Below are 27,856 nucleotides of genomic sequence, written 5' to 3'. Positions count from 1 at the left end.
TCTTTTCGCCGGAGTACGGAAGTACTCGAAAATTGTGGCACTCGGGCGAAAAAGGGGTGTGGCCGAGTAGGTTCGCTCATCTCTATTTAAAATCTTTTCAACATGGATTGTTCTGTAAATGCTGTGAAATTTCTGCAGTGTCTCCACCATGAGACGGCCTTTATAGTTCATGTACCAGTATTATAGATAGCACATGATATCTAGGGGCCCTATATGTACACAGACAAGTGCAAGAAAATTGGACTTGTATTGCACTCACTTCTTCTACAGTTTTTCAGCTATTAGAATCATAGAATGGTAGAGTTGGAATGGACCTCCAGGGTCATCGGGTCCAACCCCCTGCTCATTGCAGGATTCACTAAATCATCCCAGACAGATGTCTGTCCAGCCTTTGTTTGAACACTTCCATTGAAGGAGAACTCACCACCTCCTTTGGTAACCTGTTCCACTCATTGATCACCCTCACTGTCAGAAATTTGTGTTTCCTCTTTTTCAGTTTCATCCCATTGCTTCTAGTCTTTCTTTGTACAAATGAGAATAGGGCTGATCCCTCTGCACTGTGACAGCCCTTCAGATATTTGTAGACCACTATTAAGTCTCCTCTCAGCCTTTTTTTTTTTTTTTGCAAGCTAAACATTCCCAGATCCTTGAACCGTTCCTCATAGGACATGATTTGCAGACCGCTCACCATCTTGGTAACTCTTCTCTCCCACCCGCTCCCCCCGTGCCCCCTCCGAGCCTGCTCGGACGAGAATGCAGTTACTCGAGAAGAGCGAGGCTCACTCGAGTAACTTCCTTATCCGATCAGGCTCGCTCATCTCTATCTATGATCTATTAGTATACCCAAGTCTTTTTCACATGTCATGCTGCTTTGCCCAATTCCTCCCATTCTGTATGTGCTTTTTTCATTTTTCTCGTCAAGATGTAGGACTTTGCATTTTTCCTTGTTAAAAAAAATACCATTTTGTTAGTCGCTGCCCACAGTGCAAGCTTTTCTAGATCTTTTTGAATACTCTCTCTTCCCTAGTGTTAGCTATCCCTCCTAGATTTGTGTTCTCTGCAAATTTGATCAGTTTTCCATCAGTTCCCTCTTCCAGATCATTTTATAAAATGTTGAACAACACTAGGCCTAGGATAGAGCCTTTGTGGCACCCCACTTGTTACATTCTTCCACTTGGATTTGCAGCCATTTATGACCACTGTTTGAGTACGATCACTCAGCCAGTTGTGAATCCACATAACAGTTGCCTTGTCAATCCGATATTTGGTCATTTTTTCAATAAGTATGGTATGAGATACTTTGTCAAATGCTTTACTAAAGTCAAGATATTCTATATCCACCGCATTTCCCTGATCAACCCAGTCGGTGATTCTGTCAAAGAAGGAAATTAGATTCGTCTGGCATGACTTGTTTGTTACAAACCCATGCTGGCTCTGGTTAATTACTCCATTTTTATCCAAGTGCTTGCATACATGCTGTTTAATAATTTGTTCAAAGATCTTTCCTGGTATAGAGGTCAGACTCACAGGCCTGTAGTTTACTGGATCCACCTTCTTCCCTTTTTTGAAGATAGGGACAACATTTGCCCTTTTCCAGTCTTCTGGGACTACTCCTGTTCTCCAGGAATTTTCAAAGATTACGGCGAGTGGTTCAGCAATAACCTCTGCTGCTTCCTTTAGTATCCTAGGATGTAATTCATCTGGACCTTGAGACTTGAATTCATTTAAGTTAGCTAAGTGTTCCCTCACCATCTCTCTGCTTACAGATAGCCTGCTTTCTTTTATTACCCCAATAGCCCAGGGAAGTTTAGTTGATAGTTGATGATAGTGTAAAAACCACATTGCATCGATGTACATAAGTTTTTCACGTATGTGAAAAAAAATCGCATGTTGTTCCAATAGTTAAAATGAAAACTAAACGTATCGGACTTACATGCAAATCGCAGAAAATAATGGGTGATTCTTCAACAAGAATTGCCCAAAAATAAGACGTGCTGCGATTTTTTTCAGTCTTGGACTCTCATTCTGAGAGAATAATCACCTGTGTGTAGAATCCTATTGAAAATAATGATTTCTTTACTTGCGCAAGTTCTGTCCATCTCAGTTGGACGGAAATCACTCATGGAAATTACCCGTACAAATACACCCTTGCAGATTTTTATTTTTTTTACGTTAGTTCTGGGGACCCGAATGTTACCTGAAATTTGGCAATTACCTTACTCTTTAAAATACCATCCCATAGCGTTACTGACAAATGCAGTAGTAAGCGTAGTCGTGTATACAGCTGTTTCAGCTAAAGATTAGTGACCCTCATCCGCGGGGATATAACTCGTAGTCAGAAAATGTACCGCGTAGCGCAAAAACCACAATATTTCTGAATGCTCGCTTTGGATTGGCTGGTTTTCTTCAGTGGTCCAGGTGTTTGAAATAAGATTTTGCCGGTTCCAGGAAGAAATTAATGTGTGAAGCATTTCTGCGATTTGTGTTTCATTCCGCGTCCCAGAGGATGGGGTCACTGCAAGTTACGGATGGGAATGGGAAAGACGAGAAGGAAGCGGTGGGCAACTGGATTTGGTTAACTTGAATATCAATGCCAAATGGCACCCCCTGATGTGAAAAGGTCAGGAGATTCCAGATGTGCATGGAAGTTTATTAGGTGAGTGGAATACAGTAGAATCGTAGGCCTGATGTTACGGAGTCTTGTGGGAAATGGTAGAATTATTCAATATTGAGATTTAATGGAATCCGGCTGTACGGCCTTTATTTTATTTAATGCTTCATTCTTTTGACTTTATTCGTTTTCTTTGTTGAAATGTGACTTTGAATTAGACTTTTATACTTAATCAACATACGGTATGTACAAAGTTGTTGTTGTCCTTTTTTGTTATTTTATGCATCTTGGTTTTATTAAGTGATTATATTACATTGCACACAAGAAAGAAATGCATTTCTGGGATACAACAAATAATGCATGATGACATTCGTTAGGGAACAGCGGGGTGTGATCTGGAGCCCAGAGACACTTCAAGTTTAATGAAAGTTTATTTTACTTTAGAGACACTGACTGGAGTTGTTTAATGAGGTGCGCATGTAACTATTTTAATAGGCCTTTGTTCACTTTGAGTTGTGTAGGTCCTGCTTCTTGTAGGTAGTAGAAACGCATTGACCGCACGGTCAGACTATGCAAGGTTGGTTTGTAGTCTGTACCCATTGAGAATCATAGGTCTGCATAGGAATGGTAGAAACTAAATGGGAGGATGGTTTTCGTTAAAGGGGTTGTACCAGAATATCAAGTCATCCCCGATCCACTGATCGTCATCTTGGATTTTGCCAGTTGAACTTGGATCAATGAGTTTGATCAGAGGTTTCAACCAAGATCACGGGCTAAACCACATTGGTGCAATGTTTTTCTACTTGATCTTAGATCAACTCTTGTTGATCTCCAATTGTAATGTTGGTGCAACCAGCCCAAAGTCCTGTAAGTTGTGAGTTGGGGCCCCCATGGATCGGGCTTGTTTTTACCACACATCCCATAGATGCTCGATCGTATTGAGATCTCAGGAATTTGGTGACCAAGTTAACACCTTGAACTCTTTGTCATATTCCTTTTTAAAGCTTTTTGGAACCATTTTTGTGGCGCGGCAGTTCACATTATCCTGTTGAAAGAAGCCACTGCCATTACAGAGTACCACCAGTATGAAAGGGGTATTTGTTTTGCAGCAATATTTAGGTAGGTGATACATACGGTAGCCAGATAACATCCATATGAATGCCAAGGTTTCCCAGCAGAACATTGCTTAGATCATTACATTGTCTCTACCGGCTTGCCTGCTTAATTTTAGTAGTACCTCCTGCTGACATCTCTTCCTCTGGTAAGTGGCAAACATGCACCCATTGCAGTTGTGTAAAGAGTCTCATCATAGGACAATTGAGCAATGGAAGAACATTCTATGGAGTGATAAATCGCACTACTCCATCTTCACATCAGTTGGACTTACCCATTGGGGGATGCCTTGAAGTATGCCTTTTGACTGAGTGTGCTGTGCCAATAGTTAAGTATGACAGAGGTTCTGTTCTGGTCTGGCAATGTTTTTTGCATGGCATGGTCTCGGTCTGTTAGTTGTAGAGGCAACAACTATGAACATAAAAAATAACATTCTGGACAATAACGTGCTGCCGACAATGTGGTAATACCCTGGGAATAGTCAGCAATACTTCCAACAAGACAACGCTCCTTGTCACAAATCCAACGCTGTAATACGTTGGCTTGAGGATATGGATGTTCCACGATTGGACCGGCTGCATGAAGTCCCAACCTGAACCCTACTGAACATCTTTGGAACGAACTGGAACAGCGTCCAACTTCTTTTGAGAGAACTTGCCATGTGTTTGCAGGGTGAATGGAGGGAAATTCCAAGTGAAGTGTATGAGACATTAGTAGAAAGTATAATACAGAGAGTATCCAACGTCATTGGGGCCAAAGGAGCCCAACTAAGTATTAACATATGGAAATAAATACTACTTGTGATTCTTGCTGCAGTTATCCTTGATTACAGTTGGCTTTCATTATGGGGGAAGCTATATAACGGCTCCTAATCTATAAATCAAATCTAATGATCAGGATGAGTCTATGATGAGAGTGAGGATTGTATTTTATCAGTAGTATCAACTGTTTCCTGTATGGTAAGATACAGTCTGGCACTTGCTGTTTCCTGGTGATCTCAGTGTGATGAATATACGATGAGGATGATGTAATGGAGTAACCCCGGGGCTCCGAGCACTTGAGTCGGTTCCATATGTGCTAATGGATGGACCCGCCTTTGTTGATGTGGTAAATGTCTGTACCCTGCGGGATTGTTAATCCTCGCACACAGTGAGTGTTCATCCTGTTCCTCTGTTCACTCAACCTTACTAACTGATGAAATAGGGAATGATTTAACGATCAGTCCCGTCCCCACTGCATTTGTTTTCCATGATTAACACAATAGGGCTAGGGCGCAGCATTACTAGACAAACGCTGTAGGGCAGACCTCGAAATCACTTCTAATTATTGGTGCAATTATGTGCCCTCCGGGTACATCACAGGAGTGCCAAATTTAAAGGGCATGTCCATATTTGCCCAACACTTTGCATATGTCGTCAGCATAAAGAGTTGTGCTACTTTATAAATGCATTATGCATCTTGCACAGATGCTGATTAAACGCTCTTTCACATGAATGTACTGTTACAGTGTATTCCGTGTGCAGAATACGCTGTACCAATCTGCTATAGGCTCCCATGCTTCCGATCACACGAAATAAAGATCGCAGCGCGTTCTATCTTGGCGCATAATGTGCATGCATAGACGCCAAAATAGTACGTGGCAATCGGTGACCCACAGCAAGTACCAAATACGCTCATGTGCAGTCGCCCTAACGGAGTATTAGAGTGCTTAGTGTTTTGCTGCAAATTGAAAAAAGCGCATGTAAAAACGCAGGTTTTTTGTGAAAATATACATACGTTTTATGTTGCTGAGAATGCGTTAAAAAAAAAAAGTAACATGTAAATTTATGTTCGTTTTTTAAAAACTGTTTTCTGTAGCAAATATACCGTGTAATGGCACACCTAAGCCGCATTCAAACAAACGTATGCGCGCCACGGTTTTGCGCATTAGGTGTTGCGTATTTGCACATGCAACTGCCTTTTTTTTTTCTTCTGTCCTTTTTGCACACACAAATGGTACGTATTTACGTGCGGAAAAAAAATCACGCAGCCACGGTCCTGTATATTGCAATGGCTTATTAGCCTAATCAGTGTCATATGTTCTATTTGCCTTTGCAATATACCGTATATACCGGCGTATAAGACGACTTTTGAACCCCGAAAAATCTGCTCTGAAGTCGGGGGTCGTCTTATACGCCGGTAATACAAAAAAAAAGAAAGTATCAAAAAAAACCAAAATCATTACTCACCTCCCAATGCTCTGCCGGGGACCAGGAGGGAGCGACAGCCTGCAGCAGCGCCGCAGAACGCCAGGGGAGGTGAGTAATGATTTTTTTTTTTGCTCCACTGTATTCCAGGCATATAAGGTGACAGTTGGGGGGTCGTCTTATACGCTGGAATATACGGTAACATGCTATGTGTTTTATTGCGCGACAAAACTGCGCACGTTCTATACGTCCTTGTGAACGAACCCATTAAAATCCGTGCAATTTACACAAGTGATTCTTCTCTTGCAGTGATAGTGTGTGAAAGTCTTCCTGGTTTGCAACGGCGTTTTCATATGCCGCCCATACGCAATGTAATTGGTTATGAGTGGGGTTGATTACGCCCCCATAGAGAACAATGACCTCCCTTGCGTGTAATTCGCGGCAAAATAGAACACGCTGCATTCTTTTTCTTTGTGCTTGCATACTGCGGAATTCTTGCACACAAATGTGATCGAAACAACGGAAGTGTATTTGCCTGTGATTTACCGCGTACATTGCACCGTAATACGTGATAATCTTATGCTCATGTGAGCCCGGCCAATTTGACACGCTGCAGGTTTAAAATCTGCGCATGTCAGTCGTTCTACGTAGCTTGGCCTGTAAATGCTGCGGATTTTCCGTGCGGGAAATCTGCAGTATTTCTGCCCCATAGGAACATACACTTCTAGTGTAGAGCTGCAAGCTGGTTAGTAGGCAGGTCTGTATCCACTTGGCTGAGTCCCATAATGCAGTCAGACTTCTATGAAGTGTTTAGGGCACGGACTGTATTTCGCAGAAAAAGCTTTGTACAGACATGGAGTCAGCAAGGAATATTGGGGGATTTCAGCTCTGAAGCTTGCTGAATTGTAAACGCAGCCAGGGAATACATCACAGAACTGTAACTCAAGAACAGAATGCGCTAATCAATGGAATGTATTTAGAAAGTTACTTAGTTATTCTTACTTTCGTATTGAAAAAGTTGAAAGCAGGTAGCAGGGCCCTCAAATACAGAAAATATGCTGAATCCAAAACATTTCTAACCCCCTCTCTTTTGTTATGTTCTTCTGAAACCTCCCAACTGGTTTTTTTTTTGCTGGCCTCTTCTTGCCTCTCGGAATGTGCACATGGTGTATCTGAAGACCGTACAGCATTAGGATCCGTAACCCCCGCAGTGTATTCTGCTGGCTACGGGCACAGATATGAATCTGTAAAGTTGGGAGATCAAGCCGATTGGTGATATCTTATGCCTTTAACTATTTCCATAGGTGGAGACTGAATGCCATGACCTGAAGGAGCTCGGTGACCGGAGAGAAGAGCAGCTGAAATCTGCAAACCTGAAACTACAGAAGAGCATCGACAGGGAGTCCGAGATCAAAGACATGAAGGACACCATTTTTGAACTGGAGGACCAAGTAGAGCAACATCGCGCTGTGAAACTACATAATAACCAAATCATCAGCGACCTGGAAAGTAAGTACTGAATGTATAGAAAACGTATCACGGAAACCATGAAGAATGAGATGGCTCACTGGTTTACACTGTAATTAAAGGGGTTGTGCCAAGTTATAAAGCTATCCCCTATAACTTTATGATCGGTGGGGGTCTGGCCAGTCCCTGAATGAATGGAGTGGAGGTCTTGCCGATGCACCGCTGCTCAATTCACTTCAATGACCGCGCTGAAGATTGCCGAAGTGCTTTACCTCAGTGGTGTCGGTGAAGGGAAAAAAAAAGCGACGGCGCACCTGCAAGACCTCCACTCCGTTACTTGGGGATCAACCGGACTGCCATTCTCAGGATTTGTGGGGGTCACATACCAATCATAATCAAGCTAGGCTTGATCTATAAAATCTATGGTTGTTTGTCAAGACTATACACCACAAGAGCAAGGCCACTAACCGCTTAAGACATACGATATCAACTGCCCATGTTAAAGGGAGCCCTACATACAGACTGGAACCCAATGCTTGTGACCAGCACAGACTTTACTAAGAGCTATACATACTGAAGTAGCAGAATTCACCAGACATTGTATAACACAATTATTAAACTACTTTATCTATGGAACTCTTATTTGGTTACTGTATGTTAGTTTTCTTTGAGCACCATGGGGGGTATTTGCTTTCTAAAGCACTGTTACCATATTAAAGGGACTATTGATGATTTATCCTCAGGAAAGGTCATCAATAATCGATCCGTGAGGGTCCGCCTTGAGATTCCCACTTATCAGTCCGCCGGCTGTCGGTGCAGCCAAGCGCAGTTGTCCACATTTGGGTTGGAGCTGGAATGTAATGGAAGGATTCACTCCCATTGAAATCAATGGGAGTAATGCCATTTATTATACTTGGCGTCCGCTACTGCAAAGAGGAGCCACAAGTGTAATAGAGGGCTTTGATCCCATTAATTTCTAATGCGGACACACTACAGCTGTCAGGAGGATCAGTTGATTGGCGGAGATCCTGAGCGGCGGACCCATACTGATCGACTACTGATGACCTGTCCTGCCAAAGAAGGTAACACACAGGGCACCTTGCAATGTAACACCAGACCTGACCGTAACTGTGACTGTTTGTCATCTTTGTAGGCTACAATCATGTTGTAAAGTGTAGTCATAGAAAGGTACCTCCACAGCGCCACCTATTGAAAGATGGTTTCTTTATATAAGTCAATGTTTGACCTTTCAACAGACCTCAACTACATGACTAAGGGTGTAACCCAGACTACAATCTTCTCCAGAAGGAAGAGACACACAATCCGTCTGGAGAAGACTCTGGTTTGGTTTATATCCTTAGCCTAAGGGTGGATTCAGACGAACGTATATCGGCTCGGTTTTCACGCCAAGGTGATATACGATGTCCTCATCTGCAGGGGGGGGGGGAGGATGGAAGAGCCAGGAGCAGGAACTGAGCTCCCGCCCCCTCTCTGCCTCCTCTCCACCCCCTCTCCGCCCCCCTACACTATTTGCAATGAAAGGAGGTGGGGCAGGGCTAAGTTCTGAGAATTAGCCCCACCCCCGTCCTGCCTCTCCTCATCGCAAATAGTGCAGAGGGGCAGAGAGGAGGCAGAGAGGGTGCGGGAGCTCAGAGCACTGCTCCTGGCTCTTCCAAGCTCCACCCCTGCAGAGAGAGATGACGTATATCGGCTGGGCGTGAAAACCCAGCCGATATACATTCGTCTGAATCCAGCCTTAGGGCTCCCACACACTTGCGTTTTTTTAACGCTGCGTTAACGCTGCATTTTTTTTACCGTGAATGTCAATGGGACTTTCTAATGTTAAAAACGCATCGCACAAAAATCACGATGTGTTTTTAACATTAGAAAGTCCCACTGACATTCGTGTTAAAAAAAAACGCAAATGTGTGGGAGCCCTTAAGGATAGGATAATCTTTCAAACAACTGAAAGATGTTGTGATCTATTTGCATAAAGTCTTAATGGCCATTAACACTTTTTATCATCTACATTTACATGTAACAGGACCTATTGGAGTTGTCTGCAGAGCCCAGCCTGTGATCACACGCCCAGCTGTGCACACAGCTGCATTGTTCTGCTGGAGGCTGACAGCAGATTACAATGTAATCTGCCGACTCCCATTGAGATATCAGTGGGAGGTCTACTGAGAGATAAATGTGTTTTGATTTATCTATGTCAGTAGATGAAGGATGGATTTTGATTTTAAGTTCACCTTAAAATCATTGTTCAAACGAAAAGTGCACGATGCCCGCGTTTACATATAACGATTATCGCTAATTTTCGGTCATTTGAACGACTTTGGACCGATAATCGTTACGTTTAAATGGGCCTTTGAGGTCTGTTGAAAAGTTGAACATTGACATATAAGGAAGTTACCTTCCAATAGGTGGCACTGTGGAGGTACTTATCCATTCCCTATTTGCATACTTTTGCGTTGCTTAGTGAGCCTATATAAGACTCCTAGTATGACAACTTGGCGCTGTCCTCAAGGAGAAACCTTATCTTTCTAGACTAATGGATAATCGCAAAGCAAGATGAGATCCATGATTTGTGCCACTTAAATAGAGGTGGTATTTTCCATCATTGGAGGCTTTATTGGCAGATTGGATTTCATACAGGACAAAGGTGATATATCAATAGTATCACATGTGGGAGATAAGATCTTCTTCCTCAAATGCTGATATGAGGGTAAATGTCATAAAAATATTTAGTGCCTTATAAAACCTTCGCTGCACCTTGCAGAGAAGCGGCTTGTATATGTCTGGCCTGTGTGTACCAAATGACTGGTACACAGTCCATGCAGATCACCCATTAGTACAATACATGGATATATCTGCTGCATATTCCACATGCCTTGGTAGTGATGAGCTCCATTATGTTTAATACAGAACCTTCCCCCTGGATACAGTTTATAGATCGTCCTTGAAGAGATTCTCTGGGATTCTTTTCCTTCCCCCAAATTCAAGGCTACACACATTATAAAAGTGATTGAACGCCAAACTGCTGCTTGCTTTGTCTTTCTTTCCAGACAGGAAGCTGGTTGTGATTAGATAATATAGCAATAGAGCTAAGAGGTGAACTATGTACTGGGTGACCGGGATAAGGCGACTTGCAAGAAAACTTTGGAAATCTAACAAGAAGGCTGGGAAAGGGGAATAAATACACCAGAGCCTTATGGGAGAAGACGTATTCATGTAAAAATGACTTCCAGAATAAAAAGCAAATATTTGGGCAAAACAGAACATGTACTATATTTATGTCCGATTTGGAAATAGTGGCGTACATAGAATAGAGGAGGCCCTGTAGCAAAGATTAAAATGGGCACATTATTAAGGTGTTGAATTGGGGCACCCAGGACAGAAGGGTCTGTTGTTTGCTTTCTATTCCACTTCTTTCCCTAACCCTTTAGACATTTCCCAACCCTCTTGTTGTTGAGCAGTTCAGCTCCTCAGGGGAGGAGAATCCCGTACTGGTCCCATCCACTTAGCAGGAAAGGGGGTTGGATTAGAAATTGCTGGGCCCTCTGTCTCCATGGGCCCCATAGCATTTGCATGGTCTACCTCTGTGGGATGTACACGCTACTTAAGAAGCATTGTGTTCCAAGCAGTGTTTATGGTGTAAAGTATGGAGGAGCAACTCCATGGGAATGATGATCTTCTTGCCTGTTAAGGGTGTTAAAGAGTTTTATTATGCTGTAATTTGACTTTGTTTTTACTGAAGGAGATGGCAATATCCAACATAGGTAGAGCGTTGTAGATCTGGCTGTGGGAAACTACAGCCCAATTTGTTATAATTGGGGAGAAGAAGAACACCAAAACTATGGAGGTAGCGGGAGTATGCCGGAGCGTTGCACGGCTCACATGTGCAGAGAACAAGATATCCGTTTCTAGTCCTGGGGTGAAGCCCTGTGTGTCCAGGGGATGTGGAAAACTATGTCTAGGCTGTGGGCACCAGGTCTATAGATGCTTTAATACCATCTGATGTTTGGGCCCGAATGCTCCTCTGAACGCTCGTTCGCCCATCAATCGGGCTGTGTAAAGATCAGTTGGTTATTCTGTTTCATTGAGCATAAAAATGCTTGTTGATTGGTGGTACATCTCACCGTGTGAACTGAGAGCTGTGCATCCAGCCTATGGATACCACAGGAGGAGCTGCAAGTGATCCCAAGTCTGGTGTAACCATTGTTGCAAGGGACTGTGCCAATCGATCTTGCCAGCTGCCAGTAGAGAAACAGATGCCGCCAATGGTAATATGGCTGTACCCGCCTTTCTATTATGGTTCAAGAGACTGTGCCTTACTGTAGCGTTCCCTGTAGCTGGTGTGCCCCAAGCAGTAAAGACTGCTTACAGCAACTGCTAGACCTTCATCTTTATTTGCCAACTGCCATGTGTCCTGTGGGCATGTGAGAAGTGTTTAGCATACACTGTAATTATGATAGGATCATTTTATGACAAGAAATGGTTGGGTAGGGTACAGTTTCCTTGGGGAGAGCAGCTAGTAGGCGTGAGGAGACTTATAAGGCCATACATGCTCCTCTGGGAAATTTAACTATGCAAATGAGGACCTCCTATCTTAGCATACCTTCCAATAGGGCTTACAGCGCCACCTATTAGAAGGTAGCATTACTGCAAGTCAGTGTTTGCCTTTTATAGGGGTTCTCTGTTTTGCACAATCGCTATTTGTTAGAAGGGTCCCTTGACAATGATCTGATCCCAAAGCAGTCAACTGTAAATATGGGGAAACTTGGGAGTGTTAAAGAGTCTTTCAGTTACTTTGAGCCTTACAAGCTGAATTTATAGGTGTAGGTGACCCGCTGAGTCCGGGGGTGTAAGTTTTATTCTGATCTTCCTCACTGGTCCCCATTGTCAGCGCTCAAACCCGTTGCTGAATGTATTGACTGCACTACAAAGGAGCGCGCTAAGTAGTCCACTCGGTCTTTGTGAGGGAGGACTACTTAGTGTATGTAGTCCGCTCAATGCATTCAGCAACGGGTTTGAGTCATGGCAATTTTTTAAAGATCCACTAACTTTTTAATTCTACTGAATGAAAGTTTGTGAAGGATGCGACTGATATGACTTTCCACAGTTGCACACAGCGGCTTGGGAAGAGAGGCCTATGTTTGTACAGTATTTATCATCTCTTTTGTCTTTTTGTTCTTGCATTTCTTTCTGTTGTGAACATATAGTTTCCAGTCATCCGTTGTTCATTAGCAGTAGCTCATCATCCGCTTGTGCAAATGCACAAAATAATTGTTTCCATAGGAGGGGAAGAAGATCTGTCCTTTGACTTGTGAGCATTGGCAAGTGACCAGTGAGTGCAGAGAATCCTCTAATGGGGAGCTCTGGGGTTTGATGTTGCTTGCTGGGAGTTTCCTGGAAACATTGTGTAGCTGAAGAGCATAGATGATTTGGATCCTGAATGATTTATGTGTATTATGGTTATTAAAATCACAGAGGTGAGAGGGAACACAAAAACATATTTCACTGGAAAAGAGCCAAAAATGCAATACCTGGAAAGGTGCAGAGCAAGCACAATGGCCGCTAAGCCAGCACAATGGCCGTAGGGCCGGCACAATGGCCGTAGGGTCGGCACAATGGCCGTAGAACCTAACAATATGCAGCAAGCCAGACTATAAACCAATGGCTGTAGGGTCTGCTGCATATTGTTAGGTTCTACGGCCATTGTGCCGCCTTAGCGGCGATCGTGCCTGCTCTGCACTTTATCAGGTATTGCATTTTTGGCTCTTTTCCAGTGAAATATGTTTTTGTGTTCCCCCTCACCTCTGTGATTTTAATTTACTTTACAGTGAGATTCTGCAGGTTCTGACGGACGCGGTGTGGCCTTGCCGTTCGGCCCATCAGCTTATGCGTCTTGGCCAAAATGCTAACTAACACCCGCATTTTATTAGTGTGTATCAGTATTTTCTTTATGCAGTTTGCTATAGACATCTGGGGAAGCCCAAGATGTCAGCCAGTGTGGCCCACTGTTGAGATACAGGGCAACCCACTGCTATGTCAGTGTGAGTTGTAATCCTGTATTGTGGGACGCACCCATCTATTGGCTGGCTTCTGTGGTATCGTTCACATTGCAGATCTAGTTGCATGCAGTCTCTTCTCCCCAATCTGGGCTGGGTTGAGTCGGTGGCTGCATATAAGTCTGCAGTGGACAGTTTAGCTCCTCCGGTTTATAGTCTGGCTTGCTGCATATTGCTAGGTTCTACGGCCATTGTGCCGACCCTACGGCCATTGTGCCGACTTAGCGGCGATCATGCCTGCTCTGCACCTTATCAGGTATTGCATTTTTGGCTCTCTTCCAGTGATATGTATTATGGTTATGATACAATTATTTCTAGCACTGGTAACAATATCCCATAATCCTTCAGATGCCGATAATGATAATAACATTTTTATCCTATTTTTATTGCTTTAAATTCTATATGCAATAGGCGAAATGGCAAGAGCAGATGTTCAGCATCCGTATGTGTAAAAGTATGCTGGGGACAAACAAGTGATTATCATATACTGTGTATCTAACCTTGGATGATGCCATAGAAGCTGCATCACACCTATACATCAGTATTAGTAGCAAACCAGCACCACCCAGTGGCTGTAGAGTAGAATGCGGCACCTAATATGTTAAGTACTGCACTGCAATTGAAACCTGTGTTCTTATTTTTTAAGATAAAGTGGATAAACTGGAGGAACAAAAACAAGATCTGGAAAAACAAATGAAGGTCCTTGCGAAACAAATGAAGGTAAAAGCCGCATTTGATGTAGAAATTATGTGGATATTATCTATTGTAAGCCGTAAGCAGGGTTTTAGTATATAGATTTGTTTCATTAGCATGAAGGTGGTTGTTTTATCTGTTGTTTTTGTGTGTTTGGAGAATGTTAGTGCATTATAAATATTTGTATTACTGTAATGTGCCGAGATGTGCAAGTCTGTAAAATGTTACTACTTTCAGCAAGGCCGCCTTCACATCTGCGCTGGAACCTCCAATCTGAGGTTGCGTCGCAGATCTGGTACAAGATAATGGAAGAAAAAGCACGGCATGCAGCACTTTCTTCCAGTAAAATGCCAGGTGTCTTAGCGGAAACTGAACAGACCCCATTCTAGTCAATGGGGTCTGTTTGGCGCTGTTCATTTCCGTCATAAGACAGATCCTTTCGACCAGGGGGTTCCGTAATCCTTTTTCCCAAACGAAGCAGAAAAACTCTGAAGATACTTTTCCATCAACCTTTCTTGCTTTGTGGGGCTCGTCAATGTCCGCGGTCTTCCGGAGTGTTTCTTGTGGACATTCTGTACAGTTGCTTCAAACTTCTCTCTAATCCCAGTGATAAGAAGTCACCTAGGGGAATTAGTTTGAAACTGCCTGAAAGTTTCTTTGCACTTTGTTTTCAAACTTCCAGTAGCACTTTAGGACAAATTTCCTTTGTTCAAAGCTTAAAGGGGTTGTCCCGCGCCGAAACGTTTTTTTTTTTTTATTCAATAGGCCCCCCGTTCGGCGCGAGACAAACCCAATGCATGGGTTAAAAAAAACAAACGTTTAGTACTTACCCGAATCCCCGCGCTGCGGCGACTTCTTACTTACCTTACCAAGATGGCCGCCGGGATCTTCACCCACGATGCACCGCGGGTCTTCTCCCATGGTGCACCATGGGCTCTGTGCGGTCCATTGCCGATTCCAGCCTCCTGATTGGCTGGAATCGGCACACGTGACGGGGCGGAGCTACGAGGACCAGCTCTCCGGCACGAGCGGCCCCATTCACCAGGGAGAAGACCGGACTGCGCAAGCGCGTCTAATCGGGCGATTAGACGCTGAAATTAGACGGCACCATGGAGACGAGGACGCCAGCAACGGAACAGGTAAGTGAATAACTTCTGTATGGCCAATATTTAATGTACGATGTACATTACAAAGTGCATTAATATGGCCATATAGAAGTGTATAACCCCACTTGCTTTCGCGGGACAACCCCTTTAATCTGTCTTTACCCGTTATTCCTAATCGGTTCAGTCTGAAAGGGAGTGAAAAATAACTGGGGAGATAAATCAAAAGTGGGGCAAAGGTAAACTGGTTTAGTTGCCCATAGCAACCAATCAGGTCTGTGCTTTCCAGAAATGGAATCTGATTGGTTGCTATGAGCAACTAAGCCAGTTTTCCTTTGCATCCGTTTTGATTTATCTTCCCCCGGTAAGTTATAAGCTGTTTTTACGGGATACTCTGGTGTGATAATGCATCTCAATATAACATTTGCTAAAGACTAAAAAAAGTGCTTGAAATTACTGAATTCTTAAGAGCCTGCTAATAGGAATATAGTTCTGTGATGCCATTGTCATTTTTGGAAAAGAAACCCATGTATATAAATATGGTACTTGAATGGAATGTTGTGCTGCCCTCTAGTGTTGAAATGTCAGTAGTGCTATGGTTTATTCTATTATAGGAGGATGTTGAAGAATGGAAGCGGTTCCAGGCAGACCTACAGACAGCAGTGGTGGTGGCAAATGACATTAAATGTGAAGCTCAGCAAGAGCTCCGCGCTGTGAAGAGGAGGTTACAGGAAGAGGAAGAAAGGAATGCCCATCTTCACCGGGAGCTGGAAGACGTGCGAGGGAGCAGGTCAGGCGGTTTTCTCATGTTAAAGGCTATTTCTGATGATTTAATATTAAAGCAAATCCACTGAAAGTGGATCTGTGGTGGTCTGATCACAAGGATCTCCACCCATTCCTACCCCTGAGGATGCTCATACTCTGTCTCCTCCTATTACAGTCTGTACCAGCAGTTCTACAATCACTGATCAGTCTTTAATAACATAAAACGCCTTAAATAGTTATACAACTTCAAGCCTCCAAAAACACCTATTGTTTCACAATATGCAAGAAGTGCAAATTCATTTTTCTAATAGAATTTTATTGTTAGAATGGCTTCTTGTTAGCAAAATTATATCCACTAGACAACCTCCAGCGCTTGTTATTGCACATGCACAGGTTGACACACATACTTTTGTTGCCCATAATGTTTTAATTGCGGAGAAAATACCTTTTGTTCCAATTGTAAATTAGCTGGCAAGTGCCCTGAGGATAACAAATCAAGTGCATAAGAAAAAACAAAGTCAGCACTGCCAACAATTAAATTAAATGTGAAAGTGTAACCGCATAAAAATGCAAGGTTCTTAGCTCATATTTTGATCAAAACAGGTTGGCCCATCTGCCACATCCAGGTGAACTTAATTGGATGGGTTCCTAACAGACTCCTCTCTTTGGGTAAAAAGCCTCTAAATAAATGGGAAAGCAGGATTCCTGGCTATATACTCTCACTGCAGCACCTGGGACAGATGGATGAATGGAGTGCACAGCAAAAGGGACAAATTACAGCAAGCTTTTCAGTTCTTGATAGTAGTTCTGCTCCGTACTTGGCCTGGTGTACAACTGCAGCTTTTGTAGGTGCCACTATTATCCGCTTAGAAATCTCACACATGCGCCATTCATTCCTGTTGATGTTGTTTGCCTGCTCTTCTGGGTGTAGCGACGCATGTGTAGTGCATCTCTGAGCCCGTGATTTGCAGCAGAAATCATACTTTGCGTGGGCTGGATGGAGAACAAATGGTGCAGGTGGGAGATTTCAAAATCAAAGAGTAATAAAAACAACTAAGGTTGGCACTAGGGGTGGGGGCTGTTGGGTTCAGGACCACGGGGCACTTAGCAGCTAATTTCTAAATGAGACAAAACGTTTCTTCACCGCAATGAAGACATTATGAAGGGCAACAAATGTATGTGCCAGTCTGTGTCTAGGTATTGGCAGTTGTTTGGTGGCCATAATTTTTGCTGACTGACATTTTATTCGGGAACCCTATCAAGTTCCTTGTATCTTAAAGCCAAACATTTAAAGTTAACTTGTTTGCTTATTCAAAACCTCCAGAAATGGCCCAATTGGTTTATCTGTCATCAAGAAGTATATAATTGCTTTTGCAGTCCCAAATCCAGTACAGAGTATGGCGTCCTCTTAAAGGGGTTATCCATTTGATATCCTGTCTTCAGTATAGGTCATCAATAGAAGGTCAGTGGGGGTCTGTCACTGAGGACCCTTGCTGATTAGCTGTTCTCCATGCGACTATACTCGTGCCGTGAGCCGATTTCTGCAGGAAGCAGACAGTTCTATTCCCACTGCAATGGCCAGGCTTGGTATTACAGTTCAATTTCTCATTTAAATTAATCGGAACTTGGCCTGCAATACCAAGCCTAGCCACTGCAATAAGAACGGGGATGTCTGCTTTCTGCAGAAATCAGCTCTGTGCACAAACGCACCAGACCAGCAAGCAACTGACTGATGAGGATCCCATGCAGTGGGATGTAACCAGTAGAATGTAGGGGGCAGAGTAGATGGTGTCTTGTAAGCATTGTACTTTACCAACACTTGTGTAATCTAGAAGGCGGACATGCTAGTCCTGCATGTGTGATGCTGCCCAGCAAGCTTCAGCCCTTGCAGAGCTCGTTCATGAAGGATATGAAGTACTAATATTTTTGTCAAAATTTAATAGAATTAAAGTAAATACTGTTTGTCTTCATGTCTACAATGACCTCCATTAACAATGTGTGACTTGCTTCTGTGATCCGGTAATTTGCTTTCTGATACCAGTCTCACCGTTCTCTACAAGCCTATAATAGTCAGGGTTGGAGTAGATTATAATAGCACAGCAGAATGTGACCTAATGCGATCGGAGATCCTTATAGCACATGACATCTAGAAATGGACCTAGTCCCGCTCCTGGCTACATTGGTTACCTGCTCTACGTGTGCGCTTCTGTTAATCCATATTTGTGTTACGTTTTCTGCTATAAATATGTTTTATTGTATATTAATATTACTGCCATTTCTGTGAATAGTTTGTGCTATCCTCTGTCTAAAAAAACATACAGTAGCTTAAAATATTTTCCATGGAAAGCGTTTCACAGGGAATGTAGTTGGTTATAACATAGGAATTTATCATTAGTCTATGCTGCCTATGGTTAGGAATCTACTGGAACTTTACCCTTTAAGTGCCTCTTGTCACTAATAATACAATTGCACTTGTTCCTGTGGTCCTTGGGGTACATTAACCCTTTCCAATCCACTGTCTGACATCTTCCTACATTCTGATTGAAGCTTGTACAGCTCCAATGTCAGAAGACGTCCGGCAGGGTATTCTTACCGTCTATTGCCAGCCACTCCACTGTCAGAGCCTCTCTGCCGCACACACACTAGCTTTAGCCAGCAGATGGCACTGTTGTATAACAGCTAAAGGAGAAAGCCTTTTAGGAATCCCTGAATCCAAAATTGGATTGGAAAGGCTTAACACTTGGCTGATTTTATGCAGATTCTCCACAGTTGAAAAAATCTGCACTAAATAGTACAGATTTCAATATGCATGCGCTGTGGGAAATCCACAGAAAATCGTCTATAAGTAAACGCACCCTTATTGTAACGAAGGTGGTAAAGTTATACCATGGTCAGCACTTTTGGAACATCACTGGGTCATCCAGCTACATACATGGATATAAAAATACTTTCTTCTCCCTCCGTGCTTCTTGCCCTATTGTCTCTGTACGTTTTCCAGTCTTGTATACGTTGGGTTATATTCACACCGCATTATAGCCTCCATCACTAGTTTCCATCTTGATCCCTGAAAGCGGCACGAAGATGGAACTGTGAGCAGAACCATATGCTTAACTTGCTAAAAGGAGACCAAAGCTGCAAACTGTGCTCTCCATGTGTCCAGTGCCGGATGAGATAGTGTAGTCCATTTGCTATCGCCAAACTTTCCCAGAAACTGATGTAACGAAGCACTTCACTACTTAAAGGGGTTTCCCAAAAATGATTACATTTGATGATGACATTCCGATCCTCCCCCTACTATAACCAGTCTAACTTGCAGATAACCTATTCCATTCACTACATTAGTCTACCATTCAAGTGTACTAATCCTTTGTGTTAACCGATGGAGATGTACAATATTTTGTATTTAATTTTTCATTGCATAGTACTGGCAGAATTAAAAATGGCCAAAAATTCTAAAAAAAAAGAAAAAAAAAAGGGTTGCATGTATATTGACTTTTTATAAGAAGACCTCTTACTGATGGCAGCTTGACTTTTTAAAGGGGTTCTCCAATGAAGGATATTGTTTCAAGTTAAATCCAGCCTCTAATTATAAACATTTTTTGTATTGATATTTATTTTTAAAAAAGTTTCTATCCCCAGATACTCCAGGACTAATGTTAGACCAGCACCAACTACTGTTTCTGTCCCCAAATATTCAAGGGCCAGTGTCAGAATAGCTCTACCTGCTGTTTCTATCTCTGCATATTCCAGGACCGTTAGAATAGCGCCACCTGCTGTTTCTATCTCCGCATATTCCAGGACCGTTAGAATAGCGCCACCTGCTGTTTCTATCTCCGCATATTCCCAGACTAATGTTAGAATAGCAAGTCAGGGTAGATCATTAATAGTCCATTGCCCAGGACCTCTACTTTGGCAGCCCAGTGCACTTGTGTACCAAGCTGATTTCTGCAGGAAGCAGACAGCTCCATTCTTACTGCAGGTACCAGGCTTGGTATTGCAAGTTTAAGTTCCCATTGAAATGCATGAAAACTTTGCCTGCAATATAAAGTCTGGCCACTGTAGTAAGAATGGAGCTGTCTGCTTCCTGTTGAAAACAATTCAGTGTACAATCATTTCCACCCCTTCAAAGAGCTGATTGATGTGGATCCCGGGTGACAGACCCATACCAATCTACTGATGACCACTACAGTTAAAACAAATTATCAAAAAGTGAACCATCTTTAAATGAAATTAGTTGTTTTGAGGAAATAAATGGACAAACGGGTAAAAATAAAATCAGACCACTACGTAGATTATACAGAAGAGAATAAGTAAGCAATCCTATGCCTCTCAGAAGAAAACACAATTGTGACTGTAAATCTAAGTGTGTTTCAGGAGACAGACAGGCCGACGCTCTGGGAGTGGGATGTAAGCGATGCGGAGTCGCTGGAGTCGTATAAACATGGTACGCGGTCCGGAAATCCCAGCAGGGATGGCGGTGTCGGCCATGTCTTTGGGATGCTGGGGGCTTTGCATGTTTTGTCTCTAGTAAAATATACAGCCTCCTTTCCCTGTCTCCTCATTAGTCTTAATCAGCGGAGCCATAAGCCGGCACTAATGGGATTTCACTGTTTTTTATCATTATTTCTTCAGTATCCAAATCTCTCTACAAATATATTAAAGTAAATGTTGTCCAAAGCGCAGAAAAGTCTAATGAGTTGTGCAAACAAGCAGCACTAAGTGAGCGCTGAAAACTGGCCGCATTTATTACTCTGTGGGTTTTCGTTTTGGTTACATTTTAATGTAGCAGATTTTAGTATCGCCTGTAATATTTTAGTAATATCGCAGCACTCGGCATAGAGGAGCCTCTTCTGGGGTATTGTCAGAGCTCTGTATTTGATGTCACAATAAGCAAAAAATACTGGAATATAAGCAGCTCTCAGCATTACAGAGGGGATCCGGGGGCATTTTTTCTTTAAAATCTACTTAGCCTGCTGTACCAAAAAAAATAAGTCATCGTCTCCACCACAGATCCTCAGGGTTCCCATTCCTCCAGGCCCCACTGGTCTAGACCCTCTAATATGAATCATTTAATGCTTTAACATATGAACTTTTGTGAGAAACTGACAGAATTCCAAGTCCTCATATGCCACATTGGTGGAACATGTGTAGACACAGGCAACAATGGAGGGAAAACCAATGGAGTGCACGTTGTTCCCCCCAATAAAAAGGTGAAACCTCCCAGGACTTCCTCTGGCTCATTAAGAACGATCCTGGATCCAGAGGAGTCCAGTATGCATATAGGGCTGCTCAACGAAAAAAGTCCTATTCTTCATCAGACTCCTATTATTCATACTATCCTAAGTGCATCCTCTGTTTTTGACCGAGGTTCTCCTACCTACTGGCTCTCCCTATGGACTAGGGATCTTGCCCTTCTGGATATTTTATCAATCCTTCCGAGACTGACGGTGTGGACGCCTGTCCCCTGACAGGCGTTCCACACCAGTTAAGTCCCTTTTCTTTCTCTTCTTCACCCGCACTTACTATCATTAGCCATCTCCCTGAAGGAATCCTGTAGTTTGGAGCGCTAGTCTCTCATTTGTTAACATCTGGCCCTCTGCACTGGCCGTTTGATAAGCTGATGAATGAGGGTCCCGAGCGGCAGACCTCCATCCATCAACTACTCCGTCCATCAACTACTAATGGCCTATCCACTGGATAGGACATCAGTTAAAAAGAGGGCAGAAAATGCTTTTTACGTAAAGCTCATCCTGAAGATGAACTATCAGTGTTAATGTCCTGGAGAACCCCTTTAAGATAAGTGGAGGGATGCCCCCATTGAGTTTATTAGGTTTATAGAAAGAGCCGAGTAATGTGGCCCACTCTCTATGGTAGTCAAAGCAAGAATCGCCTTCTTCTCACCGCCAAATGAGGGTCATGGGACCCTCTTTCTTACAATAGGTGGGTGGACCAGAGGTGGGACAGCCAACCCCCTATATAGTAATTGAAATCTTCAGTTTGGGAAGATTTCTGTATGGCTTCTGCTTTTCCAAACCCGATGTCACATTCTGCTTTATTATCCCTGGGCATCAATATTATGGAAATCATAACTGTGGCAATGAAGGTGGCACGCCGATGCCTGCCAGGCGCTTCATGAGTTTCTTTCCAGTAGTTGTAAGTATGTGTATACTCCAGATTTAGGGGAGATATTCTTTGCAGCCTGAGAGTCACTCTTTGGACAAGCGTGCTGTGTAGACTCTCCACAGTTTAGATGCCTTGAACGTCACTTAGGCCTCGTGTATAGGACATGCTTCCCTGGCTCGTCTTATCTGATGTGATCCTTCTGCTATTAAGGGGGAAAAAGACGCTCACGGTTCGAGATATCCTGCAAACTGGCAAATTAGATTCTGGCGCAAGCAACAAGAAACAGAGGTAAGACACCGGAAAAAGGACACAAGGGGTAAACATGCACTCAAACATTCCTACTATAGGACCAGGCCTAACACCCTAAAAACCATTATTAAATATGCAGGGAATTTGCCCTCGTGTCAAGATTTAAAGGGGTTTTCCGGGCAGTTTTTTTATTGATGACCCGTCTTCGGGATAGGTTATTACTAACTGATTGGTTGGGGTCTGCCGCTCAGGACTGATCAGCTGTTTGAGCACCCACTCTGGCGCAGCAGATGGGATATGGATCGGAAGCAGATGACTCCGACCCTTGTGTAGTGGCCACTGCTGGTAATTTCATGTACAGCACTCATTAATTTTAATGGAGCTGCACCTGCCCTTACCAGCGCCGGTCACTACTTGGGATGGAGCCGTCTGCTTCCGCTCCGTACCCTGTGTTTTCCTGGAGACGGTTGGCGCCCAAACAGCTGATCAATTGGGGTCCCAACTGGTCAACTATTGATGACCCATCCTGAGGACAGGTCATCAATTAAAACAGCAGGAAAATCCCCTTTTGAATCTTTTCAGATGTTTCTTCATATTATTTTGCTTCTAGAGAGCGACAGCTAATATGTCCAGGGTGTAGCTTAAGGGGGTGCAGATGAAGCAGTCTCTTCCATACCCTGGTACCACTATGCCCATAGCCCCTCTGCCACATTAGAAGATGCCAGTATTCTAAATGGCATATTGCAAATGGGGCCCTGTTTACAGATTTTGGAGGCCAGGAGGTCAAAGTTACGCCTCTGAATATGGCCGACATTACTATTTCCACAGGGGTGTCCCATAGTGTATGCAGTTATATAGGCAGACTGGGGATTGTAATTGCAGAGTTTCACAAACCGTGTAGATCACTTTGCTATTATGTTTCTGTAGCTCCCATCGACTTCTATAGGAGTTGCTGAAAAGGCGTAAAACAGTCAGTTCTGGCATACAGTCGGCTATTCTAATTTCAGCGACGAATGGTTCTGGTTTAGCAATGAAAAGCAGTAACAGTCCCTCATATATAGCACAGTTCAGTATACAGTTCTTAAGGACTCTTGTTACTTAACTCTACGACGAAGTTGTACCGTTTTAGCTAAAAAATCTTTGATGTTAAATGCTCTTGTATAAAAAAGACAAAGGTGTTCTAGAGATGATACCTTTACTGGCTAACCAGAAAAATTACAGTCCTGTGCAAAAGTTTTAGGCAGGTGCGCAAAAGATGCTGCAAAGTAAGAATGCTTTAAAAAATAGAAGTGTTGATAGTTAACAAAATGCAAATTGAATGAGTAGAAAATAAATCTATATCAAACCAATATCTGGTGTGACCACCCTTTGCTATCAAAACAGCATCAATTCTTCTATGTACACTTGCACACAGTTTTTGATGGAATTGGCAGGGAGGTTCTTTCACACATCTTGAAGGACTGAGCACAGATCTTCTGTGGATGTAGGCTTGCTCAAATCCTTTTGTCTCTTCATGTGATCCCAGACAGACTGGATGATGTTGAGTTCAGGACTCCGTGGGGTCCGTATCATCACTTCTTTAGGCAGAACATAGTTCTTAATCACATTGGCTGGATGTTTAGGGGTCCTTGTTCTGCTGTAGAAAAAAAAATTAGAGTCAATGAGGCATCTGTTTTTAAAAAGTGTCTTACTTTGCAGCATCTTTTCTTCACCTGCCTAAAACATTTGCACAATACTGTGTGCACGTTTTCAAGGCTACTAGCCTCTCTGTCAGACTGGTGTTATGTTGTTACACTGGCCTGATGAAGGGTCTAGTAGCCTCGAAACCTTGCATATATAATTTTTCTAGTTAGCCATTAAAGGTATCACTTCTATAATACTTTTCTTTATACCATTGTATTTAGTGTTACTGGCTCTATGGCAATAGAAAAACTTTGAAATGCATAAATTTAAATTTTATGCGATGATGGAATACAGGGATTTATTATTACTCAAGTCCTCTATATAACCCCTCAACGACACAGGCGTAGCTAAAGGCTCATGAGCCTAGATGCAAACGTTCAGCATGCCCCACTCCTTCCTCCCAACTTTCCTCTGCATTGTTGGGTCTCTTAAGAAGTATCCATGTAACACTACCAGCAAGGGGCATTGCTGGATTACTATAAGATTAGGTAGAGGGTTAGCTAGAGGCTCTTTGGCCCCAATGCAAAATCTGTAACAGGGCCCCCTACCTACCATGTGCCATTTATAATGCTGGTACCTCTGCACCCCTATAGCTAAGTTCTTGACAAAAAGCTCCCTGGCTGCGACTTATCTGCCTAAACGGATAAATATCTGGCCAAGCCAAATATTGGGGGGGAACCGAAGGAAACCTCTGTCAACTGAATGACCATTCACTCGACAGTTGTTCAAGGTGTATGGTAGCCTCAACACCTGATTCTTATAATAAAAAAAACAACCTCAAAAGCGCTTTCCTCGATTATTATAATAAAAACCAACATAAAACCTAATATTTAAGTACTTGTACACGCTTGGCTATCTCCAGCAGTCCTATTGGAATTCATGGAGTGGTAGTACACACGCTCGACCACCACTTCATTAATTCAAGGACATTCAAAAACCCTGTTCTCACAAGCAGTAGGGGATCCCACCGATCCGATAGTTATTTCCTATCCCATGTATACAGGATAACTTCACTTGGTAAGACAACCCCTGTAGGAATGGAAGCTATGCCACTAATATGGGCAGAGTCTTAACATGCCTTACTTGAATGTAATAAGATTGCTATACCAGGCACGGCCACTATGAAAAGTATGGCGTGCGGAGTACCGACCAGTTAAAACCCAAAGTAGAGCATGAAGAAGCTGCAGCACCCATCCATTCAAGCGCCACGACGTTTCAGATACCTGATGACTGACAATGTGCATAGTCTGCTCCCACAAATCTAATATTGATGGCCTGTCCTAAAGGTCCTCATACGCATTGTAATAAAATTAACGAAAATGACCAATTTTAACCAAAATGAATAATCGCTCAACAGTTGATCAACCAACTTCCACCTAATGTGTATAGCCTACTCCAGAATAGGCCGTCCATTTATAGTATGATGGTAAACCACAGTAGCACTGAATAATGAGGACATGATTTAATCCTAACCAGTATTGCAGAGCAGCAGGGCAACCATCAAGCAGCTGTGCCTCCCTATATAACTGCTAGACCTGAACTGCAGTGACTACAACATTAAAAAGAACACTGTTGTCCCGTTTGTATGTGCATTAAGCCCTTTTGTGTCCGTTTCCACACATTTGTGCTTTCTTTTTGTCCATGTCTAGCTACTTGTTTGCTTACTGTTGCAAATATATGCATATCCTCCCATGCATATAGGGCTCCTGTAGGTAATGTTACTATCTGATTGTAACCAGAAGGGAATCCTTGCATCACATGAAACTATTAATTGCATTCTCTGCGCCCGATCTGCCATGACACATGTGCTCTGTTTTTGCAGTTATGCTGCCTGTGCAAGCTAGCAATGGGATGAAAAAGGAGCCCCGGACCCTGAATGAGACCACTCAGTGACTGCTGTGGACTTTAGCCAGTCATCCTAATCTCAGAGAGCCATACATGTAGTATTATTGTGCTGAAAGGGATAACCGTAAACTGCAGAAGGTCAACCCATGAGCAAATATTGTGTTCTGCACATGTTCCTGTTACACTGTATTTCCGGCGGCGCTGCTATTTATTCACCTTAAATCTGTCATTCATCTGAATATTGACAATTATGCTCATGTGACGCTTTGGTAATGAAGTTTTTTTCGGTCAATCACTTATATTTCTTTTATGGTTTTTTTTACTGTAGTATACATGTAGCAGTTATTCTGTTTCCAGCCACTAGATGTCAGTGTTGGGTCATTGGATGTCTTTTGAAGCATTCCCACTTTTTGCACTATTACACTGTAAACGGCAGTAAGAGTTGGGAGTAAAGTGAGCTTATCCATTTAGTGTTGAGTAAATATATTGGGTAAGCGCAGAATGAATGTATAGCTATCACCTGCTTTACTTACTGCAGTGTTAATAACCGTTATGCTTCAGGCTAGTATTATTTATTGTATAGTCTTCATATTCAGTCGCTACTGTAAGATAGCTTGCCATTACGCCTTGCCATAATATAGTTTATTACGTTTTTCCGTAATTCATAATTTTACATCTGTAATCATAAGCAAGCGGTAATATTTTCCAGGTATTTCCTTGAAGATTCAGGTGTGTAGAGACACCCTTGCGTTTTCTTTTGCTTTGTTCACATTAGCGCTAATGGAGTATGTCCATGTTGCTTGTATTTTTGACACAAGATTGGCACAGTCTGAACGTTATTCTTGTAGTAGACATTGGAGCATCAACGGACACCGTGAAAATCAAGGCACATTTTTCCACTATCCATTTGAAAATGGATCCAACATGCACTATCCTACCTGAGCGAGAATCAAAATCAGGATTTCATTCCATATATTAACACTAAGTGGGGCTCCTTTGGCCCTAATGACATTGGATACTCTCTGTTATACTTTCTACTAACATCTGATACACTTCAGCTGATATTTCCCTCCATTCATCCTACAAATGTCTCTCAAAGAAGATGTACACTGTTCATATTTTCTGACCCGATGTTTCAGTTCTTCCCAACGATCCCAATTAAATAGGATTCAGGTTGGGACTCTGTGTAGCCAGTCCAATCGTAGAACATCCATATTCTTTAGCTATCGTAAAACTGCATTGGATGTGTGACAAGGAGTGTTGTCATGCTGGAAGTATTTCTGACCATTCCCAAAGTACTACCACATTGTCAGCAGTACATAAGGATGTCAGGGTACACCTCTGTGTTCATGGTACTCATCACTACAACCATGCCATGCCACGTAAAACATCCCTGGACCATAACGGAACTTTGTCCGTACTTAACTGTTGGTACAACACACTCAGGTAAAACATGTTTCCCAGGCTCCTGCACACCCAGGTACATCCATCTGATCGGAAATGGAGTGTTGTGATTTGTCACTCCATTGAACGTTCTTCCATGCTCAACTGTTCAATGACTATGTTTCTTGCACCATTGTAGACAGGCCGATGCATCATCATTTTTTAGCCAGACATTTGCAGGATGAATGGAGGGAAATTCCAGCTGAAGTGTAACAAATGTTAGTAGAAAGTATGGAACATATCCTATGTCATTAGGGCCCAAGGAGGTCCCGCTAAGTATTAACCTATGGAAATAAATACTACTTTTGATTCTTATGCAGGTGTCCAATTACTTTTGGTAGGATAGTGTAGCTCCATTATATAAACTGAAGTCATGATGCTTATGTGAACAGAGCCGAAACTGTGCTTAGACTCCAGCTTTGACATGACAGAGCCTGCCAGTCTCAAACTTAGGGTATCTTGGGCCCTTCAGAGGAAATGATTCTGAAGTCCCGCTGTCGG

The 27,856-nt window shown here is 42.8% G+C and overlaps 1 protein-coding gene across 4 annotated transcripts in view; it reads left to right on the top strand.

Moving 5' to 3' along the window:
* Nucleotides 1-27,856, top strand: part of SPECC1 (sperm antigen with calponin homology and coiled-coil domains 1) — a 234,889-nt gene that overhangs the window by 109,976 nt on the left and 97,057 nt on the right. For 2 of the 4 annotated variants that reach the window (XM_066599531.1, XM_066599532.1), the window contains 3 exons: nt 7,215-7,419; nt 14,098-14,171; nt 15,862-16,037. In XM_066599531.1, coding sequence (XP_066455628.1) covers nt 7,215-7,419; nt 14,098-14,171; nt 15,862-16,037 — 455 coding nt within the window. Of the gene's footprint in view, nt 1-7,214; nt 7,420-14,097; nt 14,172-15,861; nt 16,038-22,345; nt 22,424-25,889; nt 26,945-27,856 lie in introns of those variants that run through there. The other 2 variants (XM_066599533.1, XM_066599534.1) reach the window with 2 other exon arrangements.

This window comes from Eleutherodactylus coqui, chromosome 4, assembly GCF_035609145.1.
Source record: "Eleutherodactylus coqui strain aEleCoq1 chromosome 4, aEleCoq1.hap1, whole genome shotgun sequence".
Taxonomy (NCBI): Eukaryota; Metazoa; Chordata; class Amphibia; order Anura; family Eleutherodactylidae; genus Eleutherodactylus; species Eleutherodactylus coqui.
The sequence above is the reverse complement of the archived record's forward strand: the minus strand, read 5'-3'. Positions and strand labels throughout refer to the sequence as shown.